At 45.5% G+C, this 21121-nt stretch overlaps 1 protein-coding gene across 2 annotated transcripts in view; it reads left to right on the top strand.

The window, feature by feature from the left end:
- The window catches only part of LOC146808738 (cell adhesion molecule CEACAM6-like), a 262138-nt gene extending 246684 nt beyond the window's left edge, over window positions 1–15454 (top strand). For both annotated transcript variants that reach the window (XM_085615548.1, XM_085615549.1), the window contains exon 8: window positions 15078–15454. In XM_085615548.1, coding sequence (XP_085471674.1) covers window positions 15078–15084 — 7 coding nt within the window. In that variant the 3' untranslated portion in view covers window positions 15085–15454. The remainder of the gene's footprint in view (window positions 1–15077) is intronic.
- Window positions 15455–21121: the final 5667 nt, after the last annotated feature.

Below are 21121 nucleotides of genomic sequence, written 5' to 3'. Positions count from 1 at the left end.
CAAAGTCTCGCGGCCTTTGTTAGACCCAGAATCTCCTACCCATTCGGCAGCGACACGCAAAGTCTCGCGGCCTTTGTTAGACCCAGAATCTCCTACCCATTCGGCAGCGACACTCAAAGTCTCGCGGCCTTTGTTAGACCCAGAATCTCCTACCCATTCGGCAGCGACACGCAAAGTCTCGCGGCCCTTGTTAGACCCAGAATCTCCTACCCAGTCGGCAGCGACACGCAGAGTCTCGCGGCCCTTGTTAGACCCAGAATCTCCTACCCATTCGGCAGCGACACGCAAAGTCTCGCGGCCCTTGTTAGACCCAGAATCTCCTACCCAGTCGGCAGCGACACGCAGAGTCTCGCGGCCCTTGTTAGACCCAGAATCTCCTACCCAGTCGGCAGCGACACTCAAAGTCTCGCGGCCTTTGTTAGACCCAGAATCTCCTACCCATTCGGCAGCCTTAGCACGAGCTTATCCTATTATAATTGTAGTACACGACAGGGGAGTTAGGATTACCATATATCCGATCACACAAAGACTATCAGTTGAGCACAACCTGTTCTCTTAGTTCGAGGGGCTTGTCTTTCCCCTCACCCAGTTACCCCTTACCTGACCAGGATTAATCTCTGTTCACTTCAAAGTAACTCTGACTAAAGAATAGACTGTTCTCCTATACAAAAGTACACAACACATGCTAACGTACAACAAGCTAAATACTTTATTCAAATGGCACATGCACAGTTATAGAACATATCATACATATAGAACCTGCAAGGAAAGTGAAAGATTAAGTTATATACTTCAAAGGAGAAAAAGGGATCGACTGCACCTTATATATGTGTAGGCTGTGCTCGATGGTCATCTGGGTTCCCTTCTCGTCTATGCCTCGGTTTAGCCTGGAAGTCACCCCTCGGCAGTTGTGGGTCTGCTTCCTTCTCCCTCTCCGAGTCACTAGAACCTTGTCCTCCTTGGCTACTCTCTTCTCTTTGGATTCGAGTTCGCCATCAGTCTTCCCTGGAATAAGCAATAGCTCTTCTGCTAACGGCCAGATGCCGCCTACGGTCTAGAAGCAAGTGCCTTATCTCACTCAGACTTTCACTAATATAGAAGTGCATTCCCTCATGGAAATTTCCAGCTCGAAACCTGCCGCCCACCAAATTCCTGTACCTCCCCGTACCAAGGACACTTTCCCAGCCGGCCGGCCTGTTGTAGTGTCTTCGGCATGAAGAAAAATACAATCCTTCGATAAGGGCCGGCCTGAACCAGTTCTCTCCGAGCGAATAACACTTCATAACTAAAACATCCCCCTCCCTCTGGGAAGGTCCCGGGCTGCCGGAGCAGAAAGAAAGATGGAGTCTCTCCCGTTTGAGGCCTACCAGGCCTGAATTCAACACAGCTCTATGAAATACCCTCACTATAGGGCAAATTATCCTCAAGGCTAACGAATCTATCCCCTAGGCTATGTATATAGGCCCTAAGCTATGGGTAGAAGCACGGGATTGTGTCAAAGTGTCTAACAGACAGGCTCTACTCACTACTCCAGACTTGAGACTTAGATGGAAATAGACTGAAGTCATATGGACTGCCCTGCAGCACCGGAAAGCCGGGAAAATCAAGCAGTACATTCCACCCTTGACTTTAGTCTATTACATCTACTAAACGGAGCTAACATCTGTAGAAGAATAATAGGAAACAAAACTAACCGATCTGTGTCTAGTGCCAGATGTGCAGAATTGAAGCAGTGAAGGGATACACTGAATAAGACAACAGATAGAAATCAAAACAGCAATAGCAATCAAAATGCCACCTAATGCTTGACGTAGCATTTTCACGTCTGGCAACCAGTTAAAGAGCCAGTCAAACCAGCCCTGATCAATATGTTTCTTAACTTCATCAGTTAGGTCATGTAATTTATCTATATGTGCACGAATGGATTGTGTATGATCAGATAAGTTAAAACAACAGAGGCCCTCAAAGTCTGAGCACCCATGTCCATGTTTAAGCAAAAGATAATCAATGGCTGCTCTGTTTTGCAAGATAGCCCTACGTTCACCCTGGGCGTCTAATAGTAAGTCAGATAGGACTGTGGAAGTATGATTAATAGACTTAACCATCCAGCAAGCCATTTTCCCAATTGATTTAGCATTATAAACCGCCAAAGCAGGGACACCAATAATAGAAACAGCTAGACTAAGGTATTCAGACTTGGAATATAAATGTAAAGATGAGTCACAATCCTCTTGTAACGTAATTGCATCTCGGAGCACACGAGAGTTGGCATTCGGATGTGAGGAAAACATGAGTAAACTCAACCTAGTAATGGCACACGTGCCTCCGGAAATGTTTGCAGGTACATAGGGCCAGGAAGTATTACCACATGAGAAAAGCCATCCGGCCGGTAGCAACATTGCGCGATAGTGACTAGGAGTAACTACCAAACTATTACAAGTCATATTATTTTGTATTGAAGCACATGTGGTCGGTGTCCTCTGGAAGCACAAATAGTCAATAATTAATAATCAATAGTTTACAAAGAAGGCATCAGTGGTTTACAAAGGAATCCTCAATGGTTTACAAAGGCGGCATCAATGATTTACCAAGAAGGCTTCAACGGCTTACAAAGGGGGCATCAATGGTTTACAAAGGAGGCATCAATGGTTTACAAATGAGGCATCAATAGTTTACAAAGGATGCATCAATAGTTTACAAAGGAGTCATCAATGGTTTACAAAGGAGGCATCGATGGTTTACACAGGATGCATCAATGATTTACAAAGGAGGCTTCAACGGCTTACAAAGGGGGCATCAATGATTTACAAAGCAGACATCAATGGGTTACAAAGGAGGTATCAGTTGTTTACAAATGAAGCGCAATGGTTTGCAAAGGAGGCATTAATGGTTTATAAAGGCAGCATCATTGGTTTACAAATGTGGCATCAATGGTTTACAAAAGCAGCATAAATGGTTTACAAATGAGGTACTAATGGTTTACAAAAGGAGGCATTATTGGTTTACAAAGGAGGCATCAATGGTTTACAAAGGAGGCATCAATGGTTTAAAAAAGAGGCATAAATGATTTACAAAGGAGGCATCAATGGTTTACAAAGGAGGCAGCAATGGTTTACAAAGGAGGCATCAATAGTTTACAAAGGAGGCATCAATGGTTTACAAAGGAGGCATGAATGGTTTACAAAGGAGGCATCAATGGTTTACACAGGATGCATCAATGATTTACAAAGGAGGCTTCAACGGCTTACAAAGGGGGCATCAATGGTTTACACAGGATGCATCAATGATTTACAAAGCAAGCATCAATGGTTTACAAAGCAGACATCAATGGGTTACAAAGGAGGCATCAGTTGTTTACAAATGAAGCGCAATGGTTTGCAAAGGAGGCATTCATGGTTTATAAAGGCAGCATCAATGGTTTACAAATGTGGCATCAATGGTTTACATAAGCAGCATAAATGGTTTACAAATGAGGTACTAATGGTTTACAAAAGGAGGCATCATTGGTTTACAAAGGAGGCATCAATGGTTTCACAGCAGGCATCAATGGTTTGCAAAGGTTTATAAAGAAGGTATTAATGGTTTACCAAGGAGGCATTAATGGTTTGCAAATGAGGCATCATTGGTTTACAAAGGAGGCATCAATGGTTTACAAAGGAGGCATCAATTGTTTACAAAGGAAACATCAATAATTTACAATGAGGTATCACTGGTTCACGATGGAGGTATCCTTTAGTGACGCCCTGAGAGAGCTCACAAAATTGAATAATGGTTAAGGGCTGTTCTTCCGAAAGCAGGAAAAGTGTAATTTGCACACGCTCCCTGACACCCCAAAGGATTGATGCAAAGTGGCACCAAAGCTAATGGCTGAAGAAGGTTGGCCCCTAGAACACTCTATATATGCTAATTCCATACTGATTCTTCAGTGCCCAGACCACAGCAAACGATTCTCTCTCTATTGCAGTCCACCTCTATTCCCTGGGAAGTAGTGTCCTACTGATGAAGGCTACAGGTTGACCCAAGCCCTCTTCGTTGGGATGCAAGAGCACAGCCCCTGTGTCATGCACTGAGTTGTCTGTTTGCTTAACAAATTCTTGGGAGAAGTCAGGGGCCTTGAGCACAGGTGCTGTGCACATGTCTTCCTTCTGGGTATCAAAAGCTGTCTGGCACACCTCTGTCCAGATCACCTGACCTTGCTGTTTTTTTGGAAGTCAGCTCTGTCAAGAGGGCAACAATGGTGCCATATCCATTGACAAATCTCCTGTAATAACTAGGGAAGCCTTAGAAGGCTGTGCCCTTGGTCTGGGACTTGGGGGTTCCCAAGCCATTATGGTTTCAATTGTCAGGTAGAGGGGCAGGACCATTCCACCTAATACTTAGTGTCCTATATATACCAGTGAACCTTGCCTCTGCTGGCACTTAATGGCCTTGATAGTCCGGCCTACAGTCTGCAGAGCCCAATGCACTTCTGCAGATGGCATAGGTGGTGCCCCCATCTACAAATGAAGACTGCAGTCTCATCTAGGTAGGTAGCACTGAAGTTCTCCAACTCAGCTAGTACCTGGTTGACCAACCTCTGAAAGGTAACAGACACGAGGAGATGATGGACGGACCACTGAAACTTTTCAGACACTCAGCCTCAGTCACAGATCTGGGTTGAATCCATCATTGTTCTTTAGCTCATTTCGCCACCCCAGTTCAGACACAATCATATGCAGCTCAGTCTTGACCCTATTCTCATGGGAACAATCCAGCCTGAACTGCCAAGCCAGGCCTTCGCTGGACTGGAAACAAGCATCCTGGGACCGGTTTCTCAGTAACACCCATCATCAGCCTGGCTAGCTTGAATCCAGTGGCATTCTTGTCATACCAGCATTTCATGTCCTCCTGGCTGGCTTCCAGATTCTCCTGTGCAAGTTTCTGGAAGAGCGCTGTCCGGTTGTGGAATGCCAGCATGTAGATAATTATATCCTAGGGTGGCTCATTCAGAACTTGCTCCCAGCCTTCCTTCACCAAACTGAGAGGTCCTTTCACAGGGTGTCCGTATAGAAGCTCAAAGGGGTTGAAGCCAAACCCCTTATACGGTACCTTACTGTAGGACTGTAGGCAAACAAAAGACATGGCAGGAGGACGTCCCACTTACATCTCATGGGTTCTGGTAGACTCATATTCTTATCTTTGAGTATTTGGTTGAAACTTTCAACCAACCCATTGGCTTGAGGGTGGTAAGAAGTGTAGAACTTGTAGGTCACCCCATACTTTTTCCACATGGCCTTTATGTACCCAAACATGAAATTGGTACCTGCGTCAGAAAACTCCTCCTCAGGTAAACTCATATGGGTAAAGATCCCCATTAGTGCTCTAGGCAACGGTGGGCGCAATCACAGTCCATAGAGGAATAGCTACCGGGTACCTGGCGACATGGTCCACCAAAACCAGAATTAATCTGTTGTCCATGGCTGTCTTGGGGTCCAGAAGATCAAACATGTCAATGCCCACCCTTTTAAAAGGGGTGTTGATGACAGGAAAAATGTGCAGGGGGCCTTTCACTTCCCCTCTGACTTGCCACTTGCCTGGCAGGTAGGACAGGACCTACAGAATGCATCTGAGGTCTTCCTCAATTGAGGTCAATATAAGTGGGTGACAAGCTTCTCAAAGATTTTGTCTCCCCCCAAATGACCTGCCAGAGGCACATCATGAGCCAGCTCCAGCAAGAAGACACTGAAGCACTGGTGCAACATAGCACTGGTGCGCCACCAACACAAATTTTGCAACAGACTCAGGAGCCTTCGGCTCACCATAAAGGAGACCATTCGCCCAGAATATCAGGTGTTTGCCAGAGGCGTCATCAGCTGCCTGCTTCTGAAGACCCATAAGAGTAGGGTACTCATTCTGCACCTTGCAGAACTCCTCCATGGTGGGACCTCCTTCCTGCTGCCAGTTGGACTGCTCAAGCAGGTTTCTCAGTTTGGCAACATTCTCCCCTGTAGGTATCAGGGCATCCCCCTCAGGGAGTTTCAGGAGCAAGTTTCCCATTCCTGTTGCCCTTCCTCTTGTTGACAGGCACCTGGGCCATTCTTCTAGGCTAAAACTAAGTCACACAAAGTACTCCCCTGATACCTTAATCGTAATCCACTGGATGGATCATGATAAAGCAGAAATGGGAATTCCCTAAATGAAGCTATAAGTAGTACGCCACTGGGAAGTGGGAAAGGAAGCAAGTCCTTTTTGTTTTATATAGGACTTGCTTCCTTTCCCTCTTCCCAGTGGCGTACTACTTATAGCTTCATTTAGGGATTTCCCATTTCTGTGTGATCAGGATCCATCCAGGGATCCATATCAGGGGAGTACTTTGTGTAACTTAGTTTTCTAACACGGGGGTGTACTCCCTCTTGAGAGCTCCTCTCGGCCCTTCAGGTAATGAGGGTTACCTCTGTGTATTACAATTCTTCTAAGCTCCAGGTCATCTTGACCACCCTCTTGGGCTGCTATGCACCCTGTGGTCAGGCACACCCACTCAGGCTACAGCAACATCTCCAAGTGTAACTTGAGTTCCACTTCCTTCCAGGGGATTCTGGGCAAGGAAACGTTGGGGGATCCACACAAGCCATACCTCCCTGGAAGCCCCCGGGTGTCTAGTTTTCAGAAATGTGTGGGTTTGGTAGGTTTCCCTAGATGGCCGCCGAGCACAGGGCCAAAAACCCAGGTGACCCCCTTGCAAAACCAGGTGGTTTAAGATAGGCAATTTTGATGTCGTCTCACTGTAGCGGATTCTTCGGCCTCCCACACAAGTGAGGCACCATTTTTATCGGGAGACCTGGGGGAACGCTGGGTGGTGGGAAATTTGTGTGAGCTCGGTGATGCCACCACTTTCCCACACAAAAATGTGTGAAAAAAGTGATTTTGTCAGCTAAAATTGAGGTTTGCAGGGGATTCTGGGTAAGGAAACGTTGGGGGATCCATGCAAGCAATACCTCCCTGTAAGCCCCCGGGTGTCTAGGTTTCATAAATGTGTGGGTTTGGTAGGTTTCCATAGGTGCCGGCAGAGCTAGGGTTCACAAACTAGAGCTAGGCACTTTGCCAAAAAAGGGTCATTTTTCACTGTGAAATTGAGGTGTGACCACGTTGCGTTTTGCGCCGTTTCCTGTCGCGGGCACTAGGCCAACCCACACAAGTGAGGTACAATTTTTCTTGTAAGACTTTTGGGGACGCGGTGTGGGTGTAAATTTGTGGATCCACGCAGATTCCAGAACTTTCCACCACAGAAATGTGGGGAAAATGTGTTTTTTTGGACATTTTTTAGGTTTGCAAGGGATTCTGGGTAACAGAACCTGGTGGGAGGCAGTCAAGTCACCTCATCCTGGATTCCCCTGGGCATCTGTTTTTGAGAAAGGTATAGGTTTGCTAGGTTTCCCTAGGTGCCGGCAGAGCTAGGGTTAAAAAACTACAGCTAGGCACTTTGGCAAAAAAGGGTTATTTTTCACTGCAAAATTAAGATGTGACCACGTTGCGCTTTGCGCCATTTCCTGTCGCGGGCACTAGGCCGACCCACACAAGTGAGGAACCATTTTTCTTGTAAGACTTTGGGAAACGCGGGGTGGGTGGAAATTTGTGGATCCACCCAGATTCCAGAACTTTCCACCACAGAAATGTGGGCCAAATATTTTACACTTTTTTATGTTTGCAAGGGATTCTGGGTAACAGAACCTGGTGGGAGGCAGCTAAGTCACCCCATTCTGGATTCCCCTGGGTGTCTAGTTTTCAAAAATGTATAGGTTTGCTAGGTTTTCCGAGGTGCCGGCAGACCTATGGTTCAAAAACGACAGCTAGGCACTTTGAAAAAAAAGGGTCCTTTTTCACTGCGAAATTGAGGTGTGACCATGTTGCATTTTGCGCCATTTCCTGACGCGGGCAATAGGCCGACCCACACAAGTGAGGTACCATTTTTCTTGTAAGACTTTGGGGAACACGGGGTGGGTGGACATTTCTGGATTCACGCAGATTCCAGAACTTTCCACCACAGAAATGTGGGGAAAATGTGTTTTGTGTTGACAATGTTTTAGGTTTGCAAGGGATTCTGGGTAACAGAAACTGGTGGGAGGCAGTCAAGTCACCCCATCCTGGATTCCCCTGGGTGTCTAGTTTTCAAACATGTATTGGTTTGGTAGGTTTCCCTTGGTGCCGGCAGAGCTAGTGTTCAAAAACTACAGCTAGACACTTCACAAAAAAAGGGTACATTTTCATTGTGAAAATGTGGTGTGTTCACGTTGTGTTTTGAGCCATTTCATGTCGTGGGCATTATGCCTACCCACACAAGTGAGGTACCATTTTTATCGGGAGACTTAGGGTAATTCAGATTTGTAAAGCAACTGTTATTATCTATTCTATTGATTTTTGATGCACTTCTGCCTTCCAAATGGAAGACATTGTGTAAAAAAGAAGTCATTTTGAAAAATGACCGATAATTCTCTTGCTAGTATGAGTATTCCCGATTTCGAAAATGTGCAAATATGTACTGTTTCTAAACTATATAATTTGTTTCCATTTCAGAAATAGATAGGTGTGTTTCATACCGATTTTTCTATGTATACATTTTCCCACAATAATTGCTATATACGCGGAACATAATGAAAAACGATTGCAAATTGCTGCACAGTTTTTGACTCTGGGTTCGTCGGGTTCTTGGTGAACCTACAAGTCCTATATATCCCCACAATCAGGAAGGTCCAGCAGATGTAACGGTATATTGCTTTCAAAGAGCTGTCATAATTAGAAGAAGTTACATGTGAAAACGTTAGCACAAAAGGCTGTTTTTTTCAACTAATTTTCAATTTTTCCTAAATGTAACTGTTAGTTTCTATAAGCCTTGATGGATCTACACAAATGACCCCTTGCTAAATTCTGAAGTTTGTCTACTTTTCTAAAATGTATAGCTTTCCAGGATCTATTATTACTTTCACACCCATTTCTACCATTAACTGGAAGGAGGTTGAAAGCACAAAAAATAGCAAAAATAGGCTATGTCCCAGAAAAATGCCCAAACTGTGTAAAAAATGTTGGTTTTCTGACAAAAGTCTGTCATTCCCTAAAATCTGGGAAAATGGTGATTTCAGCCCCACAAACCCTTTTTTGATAACATTTGCAGGGAAAAACCCAGACGCTTTCATTTGCAGCCATTTTTCCCCCCCCAAAAAAACATTTTGCTATATTTTGGCTAATTTCTGGGTCCCCTCCAGGGGAATCCACAAACCCTGGGTACCTTTAGAATCCCCATGATGTTGGAAGAAAAGGACGCAAATTTGGCATGGATACCTTATGTGGTCAAAAAGGTACAGGGGCCTAAGCGTGCACTAACCCAAATATCCCAAAAAAGGCTTAGTACAAGGGGGGAAAAGGCCTTAGCAGCGAAGGGGTTAATAGTGACCCACTGCCTGTACTTCCTTGTATTACTAGGCATGTGTGCTCTTTGCACCATCTCTTCATCACCCAAGGACACTAGGTTAACCTTAACTCTGGTCCCACCACGAACTCAAGAGCTCCAAGAAGAACTGCCGGGCCCTCGAGAAAGCCTGGCGCACAGACCCAACTACAGACAACATGACCACCCTCAAGCTCGCCACTCGAAGACATCACCAGCTGATCCACGCCACCAAGAAATCCGCATTCAAGGAACGAATGGACAACAACGCCCGCAACTGCAAGGAACTCTTCAACATCGTCAAAGAGCTCTCGAACCCCAGCGCCGGAAACAACGACATCACGCCCTCGCAAGACCTCTGCAACTCGCTCGCCTCGTTCTTCCACAGCAAGATCGCAGACATACACAACAGTTTCAGCACACAGCCATCACACCCTACGACCGAAACAACGCCCCCCACCACCACCCTCTGCGCCTGGACCCCAGTCAACACCGAAGACACCATCCGCACGATGAACTCCATCCACTCAGGATCTCCAACCGACCCCTGCCCTCACCACGTCTTCAACAAGGCCGACTCCGTCATCGCACCCCACCTGCGGGACATCATCAACGCCTCCTTCGACACCGCCACCTTTCCAGAGAGCTGGAAGCACGCCGAACTCAGCGCCCTACTGAAGAAACCATCAGCGGACCCCACCGACCTCAAAAACTACCGCCCCATCTCGCTCCTTCCTTTTCCGGCCAAAGTAATCGAGAAAACCGTCAACAGACAACTGGCCGCCTTCCTCGAGACGAACGGATCCCTCGACCACTCGCAGTCCGGCTTCCGGGCCAATCACAGCACCGAGACTGCCCTCATCGCAGCCACCGACGACATCCGAGCTTTGCTCGACAACGGGGAAATAACGGCCCTCATCCTCCTGGACCTCTCCGCGGCGTTCGACACGGTCTGCCACCGCACCCTAGTGCAGCGCCTCAACAACATCGGTATCCAGGAGAAGGCACTGGAATGGATCATCTCCTTCCTCGCCGGAAGAACACAGAGAGTCCACCTACCCCCGTTCAGATCCGAGGCCACCGAAGTCATCTGCGGCGTACCACAAGGATCATCACTCAGCCCCACCCTCTTCAACGTCTACATGAGCCCCCTCGCAGCCATCGCACGCCAACACAACCTCAACATCATCTCCTACGCCGATGACACCCAGCTGATCCTCTTCCTCACCAACGACCCTGCCACCGCCAGAACCAACCTACACGAAGGGATGAAAGACGTAGCCGAGTGGATGACGAACAGCCGCCTGAAACTGAACTCAGATAAGACGGAAGTCCTCATCCTGGGATCATCACCCTCCGCCTGGGACGACTCCTGGTGGCCCCCTGCCCTTGGCAGCGCACCCAAACCAACAGACCACGCACGCAACCTGGGCTTCGTCCTGGACTCCTCCCTCTCCATGACCAGACAAGTCAACGTCGTCTCCGCATCATGCTTCAACATCCTACGCATGCTACGTAAGATCTTCCGGTGGATCACCACCGAAACCAGGAAGACGGTCACCCAGGCCCTCGTCACCAGCCGACTGGACTATGGCAACTCCCTCTATGCCGGAACCACAGCCAAACTCCAGAAACGACTCCAGCGCATCCAGAACGCCTCAGCACGCCTCATCCTGGACATTACCCGACACAGCCACATCTCTGTACACCTGAGAAACCTGCACTGGCTCCCCGTCAGCAAGAGAATCACGTTCCGACTCCTCACCCACGCACACAAAGCTCTCCACAACCAAGGCCCAAGATACCTCAATGACCGCTTGACCTTCTACACTCCCACCCGCCAGCTTCGATCAACCAGCCATGCCCTCGCCGCCGTCCCCCGCATCCGAAGAGCCACAACAGGAGGAATATCCTTCTCCTACCTGGCTGCCAAGACGTGGAACTCCCTCCCCATCCACCTCCGCCTGACCCAAGACCACCTCTCCTTCAGGAAGCAACTCAAGACCTGGCTGTTCGAGCAGTAGTGGACCCCCCTCCCCCAAGCACCTTGAGACCCTCCGGGTGAGTAGCGCGCTATACAAAATCTTGATTGATTGATGGGGCAAACTCCTCCCCAAGCGCTACACTAGCCAGCCCCAGTGACTGCCCACTTGTGAGGGGCTTGTGCCGGCTTGGGACACCTTGCATCCCCCTTGTAGTGTTCTTCATGTTGACACTCATAACTCTTGGGGGGGTGCTTTCCCTGCAGACGTACCGTCAGGGAATTCTTTCATTTTCTTCACAACGGGGGGATGGGAGTCCTGACCAGAAGAACTATTTTGGGACCTATTAGAGAACTCCTTGCTTTTGTTTTTATACTGCCTCCTTCTTCTTTTGGTGACCCTGCCCATCCTTGTGATGTTCCCAGGTGCTGACCCAGCGGACCGCCTCCTTAGCAAGCTTCCTGGGGTCAGAGAGCTTACTGTCAATCAAATGATGTTGCAGATCTGGAACACAGAGACTAAACATGTGCTCTTTTGCAATCAACTTTAACAGCCCCTGATAATCTTTAACATCACTGACCTTCACCCAACCATCCAGTGCCTTGCAAAAGTAATAAACACAATCCACTCTGTGGAGATTGTTTCTGACTGTCCCTGAACTTCTGCCTGTACTTTTCAGGGGCCAAACAATCCTTTCTGATCAGGGCTTCCTTCATGCATTTATACCTCATCCTGTCACTCTCATCTAGGGCCAGCAGGGTGTCCTTCACCTCAGTAGGGCTATGCTTCCACAGATAAGCCCCCCGAAACTCCTCAGAGATCATGTGCATCTGTAAAGCATACCCATAAGTCTCACACCATCTATCTATGTCATCTCCCACTCTATAGTGAGGCATCAGGCCCTTGGGAATGTGTACCCACTATCAGAGGACACTGAAGGAATGCTGCCACCATCTTGGCAGGACTCCTGGCCTTTATGTTCAGCTCTTTCAGGCTCAGCTCATGAGCCAATTTTTCCTCCTCCAATATGAGCTTAGCCTGCTCCAATTTTAAGTTTCACTCTTCCCTCCTGTCCATATGCTAATCTGGGGACAGACCTCTGGATGATACACTGCTCTGTGCCCTGGTGGGAACCACTGCTCCTGGCAGTCTGCTGGCCCTCTTTTACACAGGCAGTCCCAGATTCTCCAACGGATCCTGGTCCAGTTCCTCATTCTCCTCTGGGGTTACAGGCGCTGTATCTCAAGCTTCTGCTCTGGCCCTCAGCTCCTCTTGCAGCTCCACCTTCGTGGTGTAGCCTTTAAGAGACAGCTCTATCCCTTTGCAGAAATCCTTGAGCTGGGCCATAGTGTAACCCTCCAGTTTGGCCTGCTCAAAATAAAATTTTGCAGGTGCAACTGTTGCTCCTCGAGTCAGAAACATGATTTTGGAAAGCATTTGAAATGTCAATCAGGGAAAATTGAAAATGATTTGAATTAGTCTTTCATATGGAGAACAGTGTAGACCAATTACTATATGGTACTGCACAAATAAAAGCACTATCCTCACCACTGATCACCAGTGTTAGAAATTGGTCTTCTGGTTGACAGAGGTATGCACCCTGTGCAAGCAGGAATCACAATCCACGTTAGGTAAGTCAGATACTCATTATAAATTAACCTGTCCTCACCCCAGGTAGCTTGGCACAGAGCAGGCAGGCTTAGCTTAAGAGGCAATGTGTAAAGTATTTGTGCAGCACTTGAAAACAGTAAAACAGTAAGAACACCATAAAAAGACTGCACTAGTTTAGAAAAAATGCTTGTATTTCTATGAGTAAAGTAAGACATAAACAACACAAATCCAATTAGTAGAAGTCAAGATATGAATTAATAAAGACTAAAATGTTTTGTACTGCTTAAAACAGATAGTCCCGGTTGGCACTATCTGGCCGTACTTGACTGGATCAAATCCAAAAGGTCAGGTCAACCGCCATGGAGCACGGGTCATATACAGGGACCAGCCTTGGCCCTCTAAACAGTACGTTGGATGCATCAATGTTGGAGGCGATGTGGGAAGCAAAGGAGGTGATGCGTCATCGTCGATCTCACAGATGTAGGCGATGAGTTGTTTCTAAGCTGCACAACATCAAGGATGTGTCAATAGTCAAGATATGAAGAAAACTGGAGCAATGCGTCATCGTTGAACTGCTGGGCTGAAGGTGATGCAAGCAGCACAAAGTGATGCGTCAGCACCGAGCCGCGCAAAGTTGGAGATGTGTTGGAAGCTGTAGACAATGCACCCCACAGTCATGGATGTGGGATCAGCGGTCCGTGCAGCAGCTGCGATGCAGTAGCGTTGAAAGAGATGCACCAGTGCAGATCGGCACAACATTATTGATGCATGAATTTTCACAGTTGCGGTACTTTATACTCACTTCCAAGGGCCTAGGACTGGATTGCACCATTTGGCAGAGCAGGACTCACAGCAGACAGAGTCTCGGAGCTCTCTGCAGGTTGAAGAGAAGTCTTTGATATCCCTGATTCTTCAGAAAACAGGAGGCAAGCCAACCATCCCTTGGAGATACCTAGGTTCTGGGATGTAGAGATGCAGTTGCAGTCCTTCTCACTCACTGGCAAGAGGGCAGCAGGCCAACATAACAAAGCAGTTCAGCAAAGTGGCAGTCCTTTCACCAGCACAGCAGTCCTTCTTCCTGGTAGAATGTACTCAGTTCCAGAAGTGTTCTGATTTGGTGGTGTCACCAGTACTTATACCCAGTTGTGCCTTTGAAGTGGGTGAGACTTCAAAGAGATGCTTTGATGTGCACAAACTCTTCGCCGTAGGTTTTGTGTTTAAATTGTGATTCTACATCAAAATTGGGGGTCCAATCTCTTCCACTTATAAATTACACCTATAAAATGTAATAATGCAATCCCAAAGTTGTCCTATGCGAGAGATAGGCTTTGCAGCAATGAAAAACAAACTCAACAGTATTTCACTCCCAGGACATTTAAAACGTAAAAGTAGATATCCTACTTTATAACTACACTGCATCCTGTCCATGGACTGTACAGGGCCTACTTTAGGGGTGACCTATTTGTAATCAAAAGGAAGGGTTGGGCCTAGTATGTACGTTAACTTGCCAGGTTGCCATGGCAGTTCAAACTGCATGCACAGGCTCTGCAGTGGCAGGCTGCGATATGTTTAAAGGGACACTTAAAGTGGGTGGCATAATCAGGGCTGCAGACCCACTAGCAGCATTTAATGTACAGGCTCTAGGCATAGGTAGTGCACTTTACTAGGGACTTATAAGTTAATTATTTATACCAATTGTGGACAAACCAATGTTACCATGTTATACGTATAGCACACATGACCTTTAGCACTGATTAGTAGTGGTTAAGAGCCCAGATTCCTAAAGCCAGCAAAAACAAACTCAGAAAGAACAATAAAAATTCTCTGAAAATGTCGGGGGACACCACACCAAATTTGCTAGGTCTAACAGTTATTATTATTCATAGTAGTAGGAGGAGTAGCAGTAAGAGTAGTTGTAGTAGTATTTATGAGACTGGTAAAGCTGCATTTTACGCCAGACCTAAAAATGAAAGAAACCATAGTCCACATCGGGAGTCGTACCCGAGATTGATGAATTCAAGATTCCTATCTGAAAAAGTTAATCTATAATTGTTTTCTTATTTTAGGCCCTGATGCTTTGGCCGAGAAGACTCTGGGCATTGGAGAATAAATGAAATGCTATTAATAACCAGAAGATCACCACTTACATCCAAATATAGAATAATTGAAAATGTTTGTTAATAATGTTTTCAGCTTCAAATTATTTGGTTTATAGGTGCTGCAAATGTGACCAATTATATGCAGACTGATTTCAGTTCATTTCTGTGGCATGTGACAAATATGAATTATGTTACAAAAAATTATATTTTGTACCTAAACGTCAAGTTGATTATCTTTTACTTTTAAGACTGGAAATAATATGTTTAGATCATGTAACAAATCTATTCTAAAAATACAAACGAACATAATGATTGGTATATTGAAATAAAATTGCAATAAATTCAACAAATGGTGATTTATCCTGTAGAAAAACAAGGGCAGTACACAAAGGAGAAGATGAAATAATGAAGAAGTAAGCATTATAAGAATATGGAGAAAATAGAAATAGTATTATAAAAGACATTTACTAGCAGTTACATTGTACAGTTTATAACTAGGCTAGTTTGGTTACCGGGCAGCACCTTTCATTGTCCAACTGTACCCACTTTTCTGAGTGGAGTAAACGGCAACGCCCTCCAATTCTCTTCCAACTGGACGTAAGTGTTGCCATCTCCACTCCATAAAAAACAGCACAGACATCAAGGAAGCGACAGTCATTAGGATAATGACCTTTATGCCAAATGCCACTGTGTAGAATCCCTGGTCCATAGTGTTGCATCCAGCCCTACACCCGTCCTGTTGATACTAAATAGACCCTTCGTCCTGGATCTATCTTTCAACTGAGTGGCACAGTTTTAAAAAGCCTCAGTAATCATGTCCAGCAACAAGACCATCAGCTTCATTACTGCTACCTTTTTATGGTCTGGCTTGACAGACAGTTATCGGAGAATTGCCAGGAGAGGGGCTGTTGTTCCACGTACATGCTGAGAACCAAGTTTATACAATTTGATTAGGGAAACAAAGCTAGTGATTGTATTGCACTCCTATTGGCTGTTGGGTTACCACTCACTTCACCTAATATGGCCCCTGTGTTAAACCCTGATAACAGCGACGTGACAGAGAACCCATGATAATGCAACAATCCCACAGAGGCCCTCTGCTTGTGCCTTGTATTAAGGATGCAGAGGTCCTGATAAATGCCTGTGCTGATCTCTCATCACACTTATACTAGTAGGTGCTACTGCAGACCACTTCTATTGGATGAGCCATCAAACAGGGCCCACCCCTTCTCTGTTAATCACGTGACCTCTATTTGGAGCAGAAGTTGTTCCACTTGACGACCAGTAAAAGGCATAAGACGTGCCCTTCACTTGTCCTATTATCAATGGTGGGATAGAAAATGTAGGGACATATCCATAAAACAACTAGAACTTGTTTAAAGGGGGGGTGACCTCATTAATGAAGGGTGTGGCCTAATACAGGGGAGTTGAATCCTGTGTTGCACAAATTCTTAAACAGTCTAGAAAGGATTTTTTTAGGAAGAAAAATTGTCTTTTCAAAAACTGAAGCATTTTATGAGCTAGTTTATTCATGTTTATTTATTTATTATTGAATGGAGCAGAAATTTCACTTTCAGTTTGAAAACATAAAGCAGAGATATGATGCCTGATAGCTATCCTAATGATGATATCTCATTCTGAAAGTCTTGACAGCCATGGGAAAGTCAGGAACCAGTAGTACTCCTGTCAGCAATAATTCCCCATCCGGGGAGTATTAGGGGCAATGTAAAATATAAAACAGACAAACTTTGGAAAATGATAAGAGAGATGAAGGGCAAGCAGCACAACACTATATTGGTAATAGACGACTGTCCTAATGTATGTAAGACATGTAAAGTGTAAACATTTGTCAATTGAATCTTTGGTTAATATATCTTGTATTCTGCCGAACTGGAAAAAAAGATTGAAAAATAAAATGAAATAAAACTCCACAGCGGACCACCAGCAATGACTGTGAGCCGCCAGGGTACAGGCTGCCAGAGACACAAAGCAGCTTCATGATAGCAGAGTGTGATAGGCTAGGATTGTCCCGTTGCTCACTGTTTCAGTGAAGCTAGATGTTAGAGTCAAACGTTTATCACAATGACAGAGTTCCATAAACTAGAAATAACAAAAATCCACTCAACCTGGGATATCCTTCATACTGTTCTAATTCCAAAGTGACATGTGTTGTTGATACTGTTCCTTCTTATTAAGTAACCTTTGTTCTGAAACCCTTTATCTTTTAAGAGCACCCTGGATGGGTCCATATCATTGGCATGTCATGGAAACAGGCCTGCCTCATACTAGGTCCTCCTTTTAAGGTGACCCACCACGCCTTTATGATCTCTCCTAGCCACTAACTCCCTCCCTTGATCACTCCCTCAGATTTCACCTTAAAATATTTAAGACTTTGTTACTAAATATGGTGGAAATCTGTGCTATTATCTCAAGTCCTGCACTGGTGTTTGTTGTGAGGTGGCAGAGGATGTACGTTGGTAGGAACATGCGAGGGTGGTGTGGCCTACGAAGACCACTCAGCGATCCGACTGTTTGGGCCTTATTGGAGGTAACAGGAGGCTTGTTGGCCCCCACGGACTCTCTGGAGCCAAGGGGACGTCATCCCCCAACCATCAGAGTGCCAGGAGGAATGTTGGCAGAGTGGTGGAGAAAGGGGTGTGGCCTCCGAAGACCTCTGCGCAATCGCTCTGTGTGGGACTTACTGGAGGTAACAGGAGGATTCTAGCTACCCAAGGGCCAACTACCCCTCCTGTTACCTTCAGTAAGTCCCATGCTGTGGGATTGCTGAGAGGTCTTCGTGGCCCGCCCGCTTTCTCTACCACTCTGCTAATGCGTCTCCTGGCACACTACTGGTTGGGGAACTAAGTCCTCTTGGATGCTGAAGGACCTTGGGGGCCAAGAAGCCCTCCTTGTACTTTCTGTAAATCCTAGACAGCTGAATTCCTGAGAGCTGGTCAGAGGCCCTGCCCCCTTTTTTCACCACACTTCAAATGCCATTAATGCTTAAAAACCATAGAAATTCACTGAAAAAAAATAAAAAAGAGATTACAGGGATATTAGGAATTAGCATTAAAAAAAAATCTTATAAATTCACTGAAAAAAACTAAAGTTGCAGGGACATTATAAATAGGAAATGGAATAAAAGTTACCCTAGAAATTCACTGAAAAAAACAAATTTACAGGGACGTTATAGTTAGACCCAGGTTTCCCTCATAGAAAACCAGTGAAATTCAGCAGTTATTGGTAGCTGAGCTAACTATAACTCACAACCCGCATGCGCTGCTTATGACCTCACATTTCAAATGTCACCCACCATGTCACGAGTGATGTACTATGAAAGGTCATAACCAGTGCATTGTGGGGGCACGAGTTATAGCTAGCTCGCTCAGCTAACTATGGGTGTCTGATTCTGTGCTTACATTTCTGAATGGCTGATTTACTGGTTGTATAGATTCAAAAGTACATCTTGGAAGGGCTGTATGGGTAGCTGACTGTGTATACAGGTGTGTTGATTAGTCAATTGATGTCTTAGTTGTATATATGTGAGTAACTATATATGTTTTTAGGCAGTATATGCGAGTGTTGGGGTGTATACTTGACTATACATGAGAGAGAGTGATTGCAAGAGTGTCTACATATATGAATGTGTACTTGTATTAGTGATTGTATAAGAGGGTAAGTATGTGTTAGTATCTATATAAATAAGGGAGGTGGTGTGTGTATAAATGAGTCAGGTGGTGTGTATATATCTGCATAGGTGAGTACATGGGTGTGTGATTATTTTTTGGCATGACTGAGTAGATGTGTGAGTAACTCTATGGATCAGTAGCACTGTGTGAATGTATGTATAGGTGTATGAGTGGATATTTTACTGATGTAATGATGAGTGACAGCATTTATGAGTGGCTGTATGAGTGTATGTCTAGCTCACAATATATAGATAGGAATCAGTGGATGGGTATCTAGTATCTGGTATTTGTGTGTCTATGGTTTCAAAAATGGTAGTCTGTATTTTAGAGTACGTGTATCAAAGGTTATATTAGAGTGTGAGGAGGTGTGTGAGACTATCACGTGGATGATGTCATCAGTGATGCCATTTGATATGTCATCAGTGATGTCGTGAGTGATGTCACTGACCATGTCATGAGTGATGTAATATGTGATGTCATCACCAGTGCATTACGGGCGCGCGAGTTATAGTTAGCTCAACTAACTATAACGGCGAATTTCTCTGGTTTTATATGAGTCAAATGTCTAAGTAACTATAACGTCCCTGAAACCTTTGGTTTTTTCAGTGAATTTATAAGGTTTTTTTAAATGCTAATTTCTAACTATAACGTGCCTGAAACCTATGTTTTTTTCAGTGAATTTCTAAGGTTTTTTAACCCCTTCTGTGCCCCGCCCTTTCCACGCCCTGTGCCGGGCGTTTCATTAGCGGGCGGGGTTCATGACGAGATAGTCTCGTCATGGGCACAGCGCAACCGCGCTCCATGACGAGACTATCTCGTCATGGGCACTGAAGGGGTTAAATGCTAATTTCTAACTATAACGTGCCTGAAACCTATGGTTTTTTCAGTGAATTTCAAAGGTTTTTTAAATGCTAATTTCTATCTATAATGCGCCTGAAACCTATTTTTTTAGTGAATTTCAGTGTATTTTTAATGCTAGCTTCTAATCATAATGTTCATTTAACCAATAGTTTTTTCCGACACCCAAGAAGGACACAACACCCAGTGCCACAACCCTCAGAACCTTCCACCCATACAACCCCTCTTCCTACTACCACCAAGTCAGTGCAGAACAGGACAGCGAACCCTCCAAAAACGGCATGGTCCCTTAGCCATATAATTGCCATATTTCCCAACATTGAGCTATCATTTTTTCAGTAAATTTGAATTTTTTTTTACAATACTAATTTCTAACTTTAATATTCCTGAGACCTATGTTTTAACTTTAATATCCTAAAAATTATTTTTCTATTTTTTTATTTATTATTTAATGTCTTCTTGTTTTTTAAATATTAAAAAACTACATACAGTATGAAAGGGAGCCCAGCCCAGAGCCATATCTGAAGGCCAACACATGTCTTAGACCTACTCATCAAGCAGCTTCGACACCCAAGAACGCCACAACACCCACCGCCAGGACCTCGCCTACCACTGAGGCAGCGCAGAGCTAGACAGCGAACTTTCCAAAAACAGCATGACCCCTCAGCCACATAATAGCTGAATATTGGGACAGGTGTGAACAAACTATATGTGAAGGAAGCTATTCACCCATGAATAACAATGCACACAATGCAGCGGTGATGTGCTGGACACATCTCAGTATGCAGAACACACATCTCTCCATGTGCACAAAAATGACTGGTGCTTGTAGTGTTGTGGACAGTGGACCCAACCATGTTACGTCAAACACTAGGGATGATCTCAGTCATGTAGCTGTATCGTCCCCCCCATAAGCATAAGCATAACCGGAGTGGGCTGGTCTGACGTACGCCACTTCAGTGTAGGAGTGTGAATAAATAGGCCAGGGCTCTGGGCGTGGTTCACTTGTGAACTCTGAAGACCAACGACTGTGCTAGAGTGGTGGGCCTCACCCTGCCTCGAGGCTGCCGCCATGACCGTGGGTCTCCTCGACACAGGCCCTCTGCGAACCCAGCACAGCACCGCAGACTTATGTCTGTACAGACTACTGCCTTCGATCTACACTGCGGACAGCAGGCATCACAATTCACATGGAGTAGCAATTGCAAATGATGCATTCCAGTACGCAAGATACATTTGTCCCAGTGCGGCCCTCTCGGACCATGCATCATCACAGGGTGCACACACGCTGAGCGCTTCAGGTGCCACTAACTCACTGCACCATAAGTCATCTCCATGTGGCCTTAATGTGGCAGAATTAAATAGACAAAAGACGTTGCTCCGAGTGCGGCCCCCTGGACCACATATCATAGCAGGGTACGTACACGCTGAGCGCCAAAGGTACTACTAACTCAGTGCACCATA

Source organism: Triturus cristatus, chromosome 7, assembly GCF_964204655.1.
Source record: "Triturus cristatus chromosome 7, aTriCri1.1, whole genome shotgun sequence".
Taxonomy (NCBI): Eukaryota; Metazoa; Chordata; class Amphibia; order Caudata; family Salamandridae; genus Triturus; species Triturus cristatus.
Note: the sequence above shows the minus strand (reverse complement) of the source record. Positions and strands in the feature narration are given on the sequence as shown.